At 37.9% G+C, this 13,833-nt stretch overlaps 1 protein-coding gene across 1 annotated transcript; it reads left to right on the top strand.

The window, feature by feature from the left end:
- Positions 1 to 742: 742 nt before the first annotated feature.
- Positions 743 to 12,460, top strand: LOC103449596 (calcium-dependent protein kinase 20-like). The gene is made up of 7 exons (XM_008388926.4): positions 743 to 2,379; positions 4,473 to 4,616; positions 4,716 to 4,868; positions 5,467 to 5,582; positions 10,709 to 10,876; positions 11,715 to 11,939; positions 12,053 to 12,460. Exons 1-7 carry the CDS (start codon positions 1,482 to 1,484, stop codon positions 12,146 to 12,148), a joined length of 1,800 nt encoding a protein of 599 aa, XP_008387148.1. The 5' UTR covers positions 743 to 1,481; the 3' UTR covers positions 12,149 to 12,460.
- The last annotated feature ends 1,373 nt before the right edge of the window (positions 12,461 to 13,833 follow it).

Raw genomic sequence — 13,833 nt, 5'->3', positions numbered from 1 at the left:
AGAAGAGAAGAAGAAAGAAGAGGAGGATGAAGAAGAAGAAGAAGAAAAAAAAAAAAAAAAGAGAACGAACCCAGAAGAAGAAGGAGGAAGAAGAAGAAGAGAAGAAGAAAGAGGAGGAGGAGGAAGAAGAAGAAGAAGAAAAAAAAAAAAGTGGCAGATATGTTTTTTTTTTTTAAATTAAAAAATTATTTTATTTGTCACGTGACAGACATTTGGCAGCCACGTATCATATATGTGGCAGCCACATCAGCATTTAACAAATCCATTGATGGAAAATCTAACGGTTGTATGAAATTGAAATAAAATAGTACTTGAGGTATGAAAGTGAAATGTTTTAAAGATGTTGTATCAGATTGCAATAGACCTCAAACCTGAGGGGCTACTATGTAATTTACCCTAAATATAATTACATTCTCGCTTTGTAATACTATGGTTTAAAAATATTTTTTTACTCATAAATAAATGATCTTTTATTTAAATAATGTTACGAATTTTATATTAGTTTATTTTCTAATTTTGACATTGTAAAAAAATATAAATAAAATAAACATGATTATTGAACTAGTAATACGAAAGTTTTTTAATTGTAATGAGAACACAAGTGGTACACTACGTGTTTTTATGTAAGTGATGGAATTTTTTTTAAGTTATTAATTTTTTAACACACATAGTATCCGTATGCCGATCACAGTGAAAAATCTCTCCGAATACGGTGCGGGTTGAACACGTAAGTATGGATTTGTAGCGTCGATCACGATCTCTCTCCCCCTCTACATGCAGAACGCGGATATGGCGTCCCTTCAATTTTCGAAAATTATCCAGAACTTCAGAATCCCAGCATTTGAAACGTTTCAATTGCTTCTCATTCATCTTCACGACTCACCGAACCGCTCTCAATAGCTCAGTTTCCCACACACTCTCTCTCTCTCTCTCCCTCTCTCATTTTAGCCTTCAATTTTTCTCGTTTCCCATTTTTTAGGGTTTTCATTTTCTGTTCATTTTTTGGTGTTCTTGTTCCCGATTGAAATTTGTTCTTGTACATTTTTCTGGACTGTAATTCTATTCATTTTTGTTTTAATTTTCCAAATTTCATTCTTATTCCTCACTATTTTATTGTAATTTTTCCGATTTTAGAAGAAATTTTTATTCATATTTCATCATAGTTGATTCCCGTGATGCATCTCGAAATTTTGCGCGTCTCAATTCGTTTTCGGACCCAAATTTCTCATTTATGTCATTGAATCTAAGGAAAAAATCGATTTCTTGGAAGTTTGAATAGAACAGGGTGCAATTAGGGTTTCCAATCATATGCTGTTGGGCGCAAAGAATCGAGCTAGGTTTTGTTCAGGTCCCTGATCTGAGCTGCAGAGGTAGGGACTTGATTGGATTGCTTATTATTGTAGTTAATGTGATTGAAGAAGAAGATTGATTTGGATGTTGAAATTGATAGAAGGACCTGAGATTGGTGCTTTTATTATTTGATGGGGAACACATGTGTAGGACCAAATCTTGGCAAGGGTTTCTTTCAATCTTTTACCGCTGCCGTTTGGAAAAACCGGCCGCCGGAAAACAGGCTTCCTCCTCCCAATGAAGGAAATAGTAGCAAAAGTGGCCCAAGTTCAAATCATGATTCATCTAAAGGAGGTAATGAGGGGAATAAAGCTCCTAAAGCTATTGAGATTCCTCCTAATCCGGTTCAAAGCACACCGCCTCCAGCTGTGAAAATCGGTAATGATCCACATCAAAAGGCAGAACCTGAAAAACCTAATACGCCGGAGGTTAAGGAGGAGGTGAGTAAGCCTCCTCAGGATGCTGAGAAATCGAAGAAACCTACTCATATGAAGAGGATTTCAAGCGTTGGACTGCAAGTAGAATCGGTGTTAGGAAGGAAGACTGGGAATATAAAGGATGTTTATAGCTTGGGCAGGAAGCTTGGACAAGGGCAATTTGGGACGACGTTTCTTTGCGTGGAGAAGGAAACGAATAAAGAGTTTGCTTGCAAGTCGATTGCAAAGAGGAAATTGACAACACAAGAAGACGTCGAGGATGTTAGGAGGGAAATTCAGATAATGCATCATTTGGCAGGTCACCCCAATGTGATACAAATTGTCAGCGCTTATGAGGATGCTGTGGCAGTTCATGTTGTAATGGAACTGTGTGCAGGTGGGGAGCTTTTCGATAGAATTATACAAAGGGGGCATTACACAGAGAGAAAGGCAGCTAAGCTTGCAAGGGTTATCATTGGTGTCCTCGAAGCATGCCATTCTTTGGGTGTCATGCATCGGGACTTAAAGCCAGAGAATTTTCTATTTGTCAACCAGGAAGAGGACGCACCCCTTAAGACAATAGATTTTGGGCTCTCAGTGTTCTTTAGGCCAGGTATGATATCACATTTATGGACTAGATTCATATCTGGAACCCGTATGGAGCAAATCAGATGCAAAGATATGTTGACCCTATTGGCATTAACCTATGAAATAAGATATATGCTTTTGGGTCATTATGCAGCTGGTATTTAATTGGTTTTTGGTAGAATTCTCTTACTATTTCTTCCTATTCATTGGTTTACTTTGATGAGTGTAAGGTTTCGATTTTATACTTCTAGATTGTAATGGTGGTTCTGTGGAACTGAATTTGTTGGACTTGACCATTTTTCTCTTACTTGATTGCTCCTAAGTAGTTACAAAAAACGAACATGTCTTCCTTGCTTTGACATGTTGAATGTTTATGATTGTGATGTTAGGTCTCATATTCATGAAGTGAAAAGTAGTCGACCATAAGTGTGAAAATATTTTATCCATATATAAGCAAACTTTATTTGCACATGTGAGATATCAGTTGAGAGAAAAAAAGAGGTGTGTAGATGAGAGAAAAAAAGAGAGGTGTGTAGATGGGGATATACTGGGAGAGGTAAGTGTGTGAAAGGTGGTGGCAAGGTAGATATCAAAATGTTTAAGGGTTGGGGTGTGTGGCTTTGGAGGAGGGTGATCAAAACTGCTTTAGAGATATAGATGGCCTTGTGCCAATATATGAGTATGAATAATTTCCAACTTCATCGTTGAAGCTTGAAAAATCAAGGATATGTATTGTTTGATATTAAAATTGTGGCTTTTTATCCAAAATGGTCATTGAGATTTGCATAACTTCTCATTTTAGTCCTTGAGATTTGAAATTGATAGAATTGATCCCTCAGTTTGTTCACCATCAATCATTTGGTTATTCCGTGAAAAATCTCCATCAAATAAGGATAAAATGACAAAAATACCCTCATTTTTTGTCAAATCATTTTGGTCTGTTGTTTATTAAATTGAGGTAGTTTTGCCATTTTAATCTTTATTTAATATAACTATTCACGAAATGACCAAAATGATTGATGATTTCAAATATCAGGGGCCACTTGTATTGATTTCAAATATCAGGGACCAAAGTGAGGAGTTATGCAAATCTCAGGAATCATTTTGGCAAAAAAGCCTTAAATTGTTTACTTTTGTAATGGAGTGAAATTAATTGTAGCAAAAGTTTCAGGTTCAAATTTTTAGTCGAATTTGCTTTCTTTCTTTTTTTGAAGTCTGTCTTCAACATTTCAAGAACTGACAAGTTTGTTTGAGTTGGGTTAGTTGCTCCTGCCTCTAGCTTGTACAACACTTTGTAAGAGTAATATGGGGACCATGTATCATAAGCTTGCCCTAACTTTAATAATTCTTCAACAAGGTCACATCAATGCATGTATAAGTTATAATTGTAATTTTGGGTAATTTTGTGGCTAACTTTTTGGAGCTATCTTAATGATATGATGTCATTTCTGGTAGACCAAAACAAAGATGTTATTTCCTCTTTCGAGTTTTTCACGTGCCTGGCCACAATATATGTTTTTTAATACATATGGTAAAAGTAAGGACTTGAATATAAAAGACATGAAACTAATGAAACTATTGAAACACTTTGTTCATTATTTAAGCAGAACTATGCTAGCTAGAGGGGAGAAGAAATACTATTTGTTTATTGTCTTTTGTTAGTTGGTTTTTCGTTTTCATTTCATTTTAAAATTATGTATACGGCGTGTTAGATGACTCATGTTGCTTGTGTAAATTGCTTGCACCCCTCAGGGCTCTTTTCAAAATAACTGTGAAGAGCACAAAGGATGCAATCCTAATTCACAGTAACTATTTAAGTGAGAATTCCTTCAGAAAAAAAGGATATAATTTTTAGTTAATTCTTAGAATGATCATGTTTCTGATAATCATGTTAATGTATTGTTTCCTACTCAAACGAATGATTCCCATGCCCAATAGCAGCTACAAATTAGTATGCTTAATATTACCAGTAAATCTCTGCTGTGAATGATATATTTTTCTAAAGCCAGCATGCTGTCTGAATGTTGTCTTTGCTCATTCAAACGTATTTGACCTACTTCACATTGTTAGACTGAATTCTTCCAATATCTGAATTATAACAAAAACCCATCTTCCCAGGAGAAACATTCACTGATGTTGTTGGGAGCCCTTACTATGTGGCACCAGAAGTACTACGGAAGCACTATGGTCAAGAATGTGATGTTTGGAGTGCTGGTGTGATCATTTATATCTTACTCAGTGGAGTGCCCCCTTTCTGGGATGGTGGGCATATCATGGCCTTGTCTTATTGAATATTCGTTAAATTTTAGCCATATAAAAGTTACATCTAATCGCTAGTTTTTTTATGATATTCTGGATCAGAAACGGAGCAAGGTATATTTGAGCAGGTATTAAAGGGCGAACTTGATTTCATATCAGAACCATGGCCCAACATATCTGAAAGTGCTAAGGATTTGGTTCGGAGAATGCTTGTGAGGGACCCAAAAAAGCGGCTAACAGCCCATGAAGTTCTTTGTGAGTAAATTTTCTCCGCAAATTTTGAACTTCTTGTTGCAACCTTTAAGCTCCATTATATCATGCTATATTGAATTATTTTGCAGCAGAAGCGTCTTTTAAGCTTCAATTTATATAACTAGATGGTTAAGTATGCATCAATATTTAGTGTGAACAAAGTGGTTTAGAATTAGATTAAGTAAGAATAATAAAATATAACATAGCGGGCGCATATTACAGTTAACCCAACGGGATTTTTCTTTCCAAACATCTCACAAGAACTGATTTTGTGGCAAGTTGTAAACTTTTCAAATTAGAAGTATGTGTTAGTCCATTGATTAATTGGGTAGCTTGAAAGTGTACTACGTAGTTAGAAGTTAAATAGTCTATAAGCTTGAAAGTGTACTACGTAGTTAGAAGTTAAATCCCATGTTTATGCTTATAGACTATCTGTTTTGAGCATATCAACGAGTTGATAATTGAACATAGAATTGAAGGCAAAATTGTTGATGTGAGAGTCAGTTTTCTATTCAAACTGTTTGATACTAAATGTTTTCAGCATTTCTTTTATCACGTACCATATATAGCATTGCATTAAGTAGCACTTTTGTCCTTGCAGGCCACCCATGGGTTCAGGTAGATGGTGTTGCTCCTGATAAACCTCTTGATTCTGCTGTTCTAACTCGGTTGAAGCAATTCTCGGCCATGAACAAACTCAAGAAAATTGCCATCAGGGTGAGTATACTCATGTTGAGAATATCGCATTTAAGAATGGGAAAAATAGAACAATCTTCGGAAATCGAAAACAAATAACCAAGATAAATAACATCAAGAATTTACGTGGTTCGGCAATATGTGCCTACGTCCACGGGACAGCAACAACAATCTTTCACTATATTAATAATGAGCACAACCAATAATCTTGCCAAATCCCTAGAACTAGGACTTGACGAAAAACCTGAAAGAACAAGAACAAGAAATACACTATCTCTTTTCTTTTTTCTCGCACACACAATATTTTCTCACTCTAATCCCTTGAGCGGTATACAATTTATTGTTTTGCTCCCTCCTTTAAAACTAGTACAATAGCCCCTTTATATAGACATAATAAAGGTCTTCTTCAATAAGGATTATTAATCCTAATTGGAATCTAGTTATGAATCCTACTCCAATTGGGTAAACAACTCCAATTGGGAAAACAATTTAATCTTCTAAGACTGTAATTCCTTATAGACGTAGGACAACTTATCATGGGCTGGAAAAAACCCAACAACTCATCCTTAAATTTTGCAACAGTAAGGTTATGTTTGGATGAGGGCTTTGTTGAATAAGAAGAGTATCCAAGATAACTCTAATGATCCCAAGAAGAAGAAAAATAGAGCACACTCTTAAAGAAAGCTCACAAAACAAACTAATTAGCAAAGCTTTTCTTATTTAGCTCTAGGCTTTGTTTTTCCTTGGATGAATTACAAGGCTTGGGGACTTGGGTATTTATAGCAAACCAAATGAAAGCTACTTAATTAAACTAAGATTATTTACTACCACACAAAACACATTAATTGTACCATACCTAACATTGCCTAACTTTGACATTGACTAACATTGCCTAACATTGCCTAGCTTTGACATTGACTAACATTGCCTAACATTGCCTAACTTTGACATTGATTCTCAACACTCCCCCTCAATGTCAGCTCTCATTCTTTGCACTGTGCTGAGCAGACAGCGAAACATTTCGAGCTTACCTGTACTCAAACTTTTTGTGAACAAGTCCGCAACTTGATCATTCGTCTTAACATGTCTCATCTCTATCTCTTCTTGCAGAACCTTTTCTCTGATAAAGTGATAGTGTACCTCCACATGTTTAGTTCTTGCATGAAAGACTGGATTTTCTGCCAAGCGAATTGCCGATTGATTATCACAGTACAAAGGTACTGAATAATCTACTGGTTGATGTAGATCACTCATCAACTGTACCAGCCATGCATTCTCTTGAGCTGCCATTGCTGCTGCTCTATACTCTGCTTCTGTGGTTGACAAAGATACCGTCGGCTGTCTCTTGCTACACCAAGAGATGGTTCCAGAACCAAGCTTAAACACATACCCAGTTGTTGATCTCCTGGTGTCATGATCTCCTGCATAGTGAGCATCAAAGTAACCAACTAACTTGCAGTCTTCACCTTTCTTGTACAAAAGACCATAGTCAATTGTACTCTTCACATATCTCAGTATTCGTCGAACTGCTTCCAAATGAGGCTTCTTTGGATTTTTCATGTACCGACTCATCACACCAACTGCATAAGAAATGTCAGGTCGAGTCAAGGTTAAGTAGATCAGACTACCTACCAATTGTCGATACATCGTCGCATCTTCCAAATCTTTTCCTTCATATGTACTCATTTTGACATTTGGCTCCATCGGCGTCAAAATCGGCTTGCATTCGAGCATTCCAAACTTCTTCAATAAATCTTTGGAATATTTTTGCTGACAGAGAAATATTCCTTCTTGTGTGCGATCAATCTCTAGACCAAGGAAGTGCTTGAGTTGTCCAAGTTCCTTCATCTGGAAACGGACTGATAAATTCTCCTTCGTCCGAAGAATTTCTGCCTCATCATCACCGGTTATGATTAAGTCATCCACATACACTAGCACAATAGCTAGCTTTCCTTCATTGGCTTTGACAAACAAGCTGGAATCTGCAGGTGTTACTGAATAACCACTTTGTGTTAGAAATTCAACAATCTTACCAAACCACGCCCTGGGTGCTTGTTTCAATCCGTAGAGTGCTTTCCGCAGTTTACACACATATTCAGGATGATCTTGGCTCTGAAATCCCATTGGTTGGATCATGTAGATCTCCCGATCCAGCTCTCCATGAAGAAAAGCATTTTTAACATCCATCTGCCACAAATTCCAGTCTTTGTTGGCTGCAAATGCAAGTAGGACTCGTACAGTTGTAAGTTTCGCCACTGGACTAAACGTTTCATCATAGTCTAGTCCATACTGTTGAGAGAAACCACGAGCTACCAATCGTGCCTTGTACCTCTCGATTGACCCATCTGGACGGCGCTTTATCTTGTAAACCCACTTGCAGGATATGGGTTTCACATCTCTTGGCTTTGGCACGAGATCCCAAGTCTGATTTTGTTGAAGTGCATTGATCTCTTCTTTCATAGCTGTCATCCACTCAGAACTCTGCGATGCTTCTTCGAACGTCTCAGGCTCTGTTGCTTCTTCAATTATGGCTGCATTGGCGTATTTAGGATTTGGCCTCCGTGCTCTTGTTGACCTTCGGAGTTGAGATTGTGAAGTTGATTCTTCCGGTACACTAGGCCTACCTTCTTTGTCTGGTTGTTGATACATTCCAATTTGCCAAGGATTCTGAGTCACTATTTGTTCGACATCATCGCCGTTTGGATCTCCTGATTCATTTGAACTTGGTTGGAGTTGAACAATATGCTCCCCCATCTTCTGTTGCAGCTTTTCTCCAAATTCTCTGGAGTCTGGTAGCACCTCCTTCTCTGATGACCACCAAGAGGACGCTTCATCAAACACCACATCTCGTGGACCGAACAAGACATAGTGGCCGATGTGAGCTATCGGTAACCTTGAGTTGTCAGCTGTCACCACCACACGACTTCCCTTGTACTCAGACAGGTTTTGCAGCTTCTGTTTATCACCCGTCATATGATTTGAGCAGCCTGAATCTACGATCCAATCATTTTTGTAGTCAATCCGTTCTGGTGTTGTTACCATGAGAGCTAATTCTTCTTCCTCCGTAGCGAATAGTGCTTCAGCATCCCAACCATCTTCGTTATTCTCCTTAGAACTGGAAGTAGCAGCATTACTTTCAGCAGGCTCTTTTTTGGTCCAGCAATCTTTCGCCATGTGGCCCTTTTTCCCACAGTTGTAACATTCGCCATTGAACTTTCTACTATTACTGCGATTCTTCGAAGCTCCCCCTGGACGAGAGCCTCCATTTCCTTGGTGATTTTTCATCTTATCACCATCCTTTTTAGATCCACCACCAGTGTACCGCTTGAAGGTGCCTTTGCTTTTGTTGGTGTAGAGCGCTTCCTCTTCACTCTTCAGTGAGACTCCTCCCATTTGCTTGGCCATAGCTTCTTGACCTGCAAGCAAATTTTCAAACTCAACAAGCGATGGTTGTGTCGGCCATCCTTGTATAGCGGCAATGAACCCTCGATATTCGGGTCTCAAACCATGGATAATTATTCTCTTCATCCTGGTTTCCCCAATAGGAGCTGTTGGATCTAATTCTGAAATTTCGCGGCATATCGACTTCACCTTGTGAAAGTACTGGGCAATCGTCATGTCGCGTTGTACCATCGATAGCAGCTCATTCTCGAGAAGTTGCAATTTTGTATCGTTCCTCTTCGAAAAGAGTGTAACAAAAGTGTCCCATGCTTCCTTTGGCGTTTTAGCATCCCGAATGTGCTCCAACATTTCTTCTTCTATTGTGGTCTTTAAGGCAAACATTGATTTGCCTGCTTTAATTTTCCACTTCCGCAAGACGCCGTTAGCATCTTCCGCTGCCGGTTGTGTAACTTCACTACCACCGACAACCTCCCACAAGTCTTGACCTTGAAGGTAAGACTCTATACACGTTGCCCACGTGTTATAGTTTTGGTTGTTGAGCTTCTTGATTCCTCCAACAACTTGAAGATCACCCATCGTATCGGCAAGACTTTGACTACACCGAACAAGCTTGAGTGACTACCGTACAGAGTAATACACTACTCTCGACACAAAGAAGCTCCCTCTCAAGGTTTGTGATAACCCCAGCAATAATCTCAAGAAATCTTTTCTGATGTGGAAGATCAGTCAAAACTGCAACCACAGAGCATACTCGGAATTTCAAGAGACTTTACAACCAATGCTCTACCAAGAACGATCCCTGACCGACTTGGCTCTGATACCAATTGTTGAATAAGAAGAGTATCCAAGATAACTCTAATGATCCCAAGAAGAAGAAAAATAGAGCACACTCTTAAAGAAAGCTCACAAAACAAACTAATTAGCAAAGCTTTTCTTATTTAGCTCTAGGCTTTGTTTTTCCTTGGATGAATTACAAGGCTTGGGGACTTGGGTATTTATAGCAAACCAAATGAAAGCTACTTAATTAAACTAAGATTATTTACTACCACACAAAACACATTAATTGTACCATACCTAACATTGCCTAACTTTGACATTGACTAACATTGCCTAACATTGCCTAGCTTTGACATTGACTAACATTGCCTAACATTGCCTAACTTTGACATTGATTCTCAACAGGCTTTCCAAATACCAATGGATTTGGGGTAAATTAGTTAGAAATGTACTATTGATAAAGGGATTTGAAATGTTGCATCATTACAAAGCATAAACATGGGATTTACAAATGACTCCTTTCAAGTAGTCATTTGCAAATCCATCTTAATGCTTTGTGTCTACAGTCTACTTGTTTCAAATCCCTTCTCCTAATCTTTTGTAGTGCATCATTTCTAACTAATTTAGCTTTAATTCATTGGTACTTGCAAATCCCTTGTCCAAACTTCAAACATATCCTAAAGGATTTTACAGGTTGGGTTTGCATGGTTACGACAAAGTCATTAAAACTTCTGCAATACTAATTTTTTTATTATGCAATTCTGTGATTTAAAACAACTGCAAAAGAAAGATCTTAATAGTTTGGTGAAGGAATCTTGGGTTGGTTGCATGGATTTTATTTATAACATGAAGAAGCAAACATGCTTGATATCATCATTGGTAGCCTAGCAATATTCCTGCTTGAAGACTGTTGTGATGGCTGGTTCTTCTGTTCGGGTATGACTTACCCATCTATGCTTGTTTTGTAGGTCATTGCAGAAAGTCTGTCTGAAGAGGAAATTGCAGGCCTCAAAGAAATGTTCAGGATGATAGACGCAGATAATAGTGGGCATATCTCCCTTGAGGAACTGAAGAATGGTTTGGAAAGAGTGGGTGCTGACCTCAAGGATTCTGAAATCAGTTGGTTAATGCAAGCAGTAAGTGCTAGTCTTTGATCCACATAGAGATTTTTTGTAATCTTGTAGAAAACATGATCAGTTTTTAGTTTTATTCCAATAATAGTTTTCCTTGTCCTAATGGATTTAATTAGTATAGGTTGAATAGGCTAGAGTGCCATAATATTTAAGGATGTGCACATCCAGAGTTATCTAATTAGTGAGGAAAATGCAAAAACGTATTTTTAATTAAGAATCATAAGATGACACAGATGTGGGAGTCGCAACATTGGCTAGAGTGGATGTGTTTTCCTCTGTGCACCCAAGTTATTTTGAATACATGTCCCTGCATTCTAGACTAGTTTAAAGTACAGTAGCGCTTTGTATAAAGGGAAGTATCTTAAGATTATTACTGTTAAATGAAAATTCTGTAAACATAGTCTATATCAAACTTTGTATAGAGGAATGCTAACACTATAAAGTATGACCAATAAGGAGAGAGGTTGGTTGTTTTATTTGGTTTCCTAGTATAATACTAGAAGCATTACACACATTCTATGCATGTGGAGTGTGATGGAAGTTATAACAAGGAGAGAAAGCGTAGGGTCTGCGAGAGAGTAGGTTGCCTTTTGATTACCATATTATCTTTAGTTTTGAATTTATCAATTTCTTAGTTTAAGTGAGGCATAGTTCATGTTTCTTACGTTCCAATTGATGGAGTTTCATGAACAACAGTATAGATCAACGATAATGTGAGGTCCGTTTTCAAGATCACCTGGCTGAATCCTTCCTATGTGTCTTGGTTTCTAAGTCAAATCAGCAACTAGTAGTTTTCTGTTTCCTGATTGACGAAGGGTTTCCTTTTCTATTACTAATTCAGGCAGATGTAGACAACAGTGGTACCATAGACTATGGTGAATTCATAGCAGCAATGCTCCACCTGAACAAGGTCCAGAAGGAGGATCACCTGTTCGCAGCATTCTCGTACTTCGACAGAGATGGAAGTGGGTACATTACTCGAGATGAGCTGCAACAGGCCTGTGAGAAGTTTGGCTTAGAAGATGTTCACTTAGACGATATAATACGTGAAGTTGACCAGGATAATGTAATTCATTCGACTTCCCGGCCAACATGCTCGATTCTCTTTCGCCTTTTCTTCCCTATGAAACTGTTATGGATACAAAATTGTTCATGATAATTTACTTTTATGCTTTTCAGGATGGGCGAATTGATTATAGTGAGTTTGTTGCTATGATGCAAGACACAGGTTTCGGCAAGGGATTACAAAGTAACATGAGTAGAAAGGTAGCGTGAGTATTCGAATTCGAGGAAGCACTCAAGCATTAGTACCTGATGTTATGCCTAGTCAACAACACCGTCTATATAGTGAATATGTACTAATATTTGCTCCTTAAGAAAAATTAACAGAACTAGAGATGCATACTGTTGTAGAGATCAGCCAGATTTCAGGGGGTGAGAGAGTGTTAGGGCCCTGTTCTTTCTAGTCTTTCGTTTTGTATTTACCATTAATTTAGATTTGTATTAAGTATTTTCACTTTTGAAAGTACTGCAAGTCATCTGTTCTTGAAGCTATTTTTGTAATTGAATCTATTTTTCTTTGTACTAGTTCTCTTTCTATCATCGCAACTTTGATTCTAGGGATCGATCTTCAGTCGAAATACCTGTTCCTGAAGGAATATACAAGAAATTTTGTCCATGCCTTCATCATATCCTTGAACAAAGCAGAGGTTATGTCACAAGATCAGATGAGCATTTGCATATAACCGTTCGTTCATTAAGCTATTACATTGCCTGCCTACTTTTTTCCTAAAGGTGACTGACTGGTGACTTTGCTATAGCAGTCCACCATTTCGGGAGTCGAGAAGAGTCTTATAGGCATTTCAGTCTCTTTTTGGCCACCGTGTGATTCACCAACATCAGTAATCAAACCCAGATGTGTCGTGTAGAATACGGACCTGAAATTTGTCTCCAACCACCAGGCCACCTCGTGATGGTTGCCTGCCTACTGTTGACTTTTCATAATGTGTCGGTTACTTTTATCTTTCATGACCTTGGCATGTTCCTCATCCTCACATTTGCAATCCATCTTATAACATTGAGATTCGTATGAATATCGTGTCGGTTCCTTTTATCTTTCTTGGCATATGTTCCTCATCCTCACCATTTGCAATCCATCATATAACATTGAGATTCGTATGAATATTGGGTAGGTTACTTTTATCTTTCATGACCTTGGCATGTTCCTCATCCTCACCATTTGCACTCCAAACCTTCTTTTTTTCTTAAACAAGTCGATTTGGAGTTTGAGTTCATGGTTCAGCTTATGTTAGAAAATTCTATTAGATGCACCCGTCTATCTCATACATTACATTTGTCACGCTGACGTAGTTTATCGAACTCATATTTCGTTGATTCACACAAATTTTCGAACCACAAACACTGGTATGTGGACTAGTCGGACTTATGGATTGTTTTTCGGAGGTTATGTACAACGGACGTACAAGAACTTTTCCACAGAAAACAACGAAGTTGTATTTCAATAAATTGCTATATGTCAACTTTCATGCATCGTTGTCCTTTATATTTGATGCAGCCACCGTAAGTGATACGACTAGTCCTTGAACAAGAGTTGTACGCATCAATATGCTAGCTTAATTGTCATCTTCCTACATATCAACCCATGTTCAGCGCTGGCCCTAAGAGTAGCCTAAGTAGGTGCCCGCCTAGGGCCCCCACTTCGGAAGGGCCTCCAAAAAAAATTTATATCCTGTAATTAACATATAAATACAAAAAAAAGTAAAAAATATCATAATTCATTTGTTAGTGCATTGGAAATGTTGGCTTCATTTTTCTTTGGGGTGTTGAGTTTGAAACACGAAGCTGCCTTTCAGTCATAAGATTTTTCTTGTTTTTCAAATTGACCGCCAATCCATCTATCCAACTCCCAATTCATCTGTCCAAATGCATATAAAGTTATA

The sequence above is a fragment of the Malus domestica genome, chromosome 12, assembly GCF_042453785.1.
Source record: "Malus domestica chromosome 12, GDT2T_hap1".
Lineage (NCBI taxonomy): Eukaryota > Viridiplantae > Streptophyta > Magnoliopsida > Rosales > Rosaceae > Malus > Malus domestica.
The sequence above is the reverse complement of the archived record's forward strand: the minus strand, read 5'-3'. Positions and strand labels throughout refer to the sequence as shown.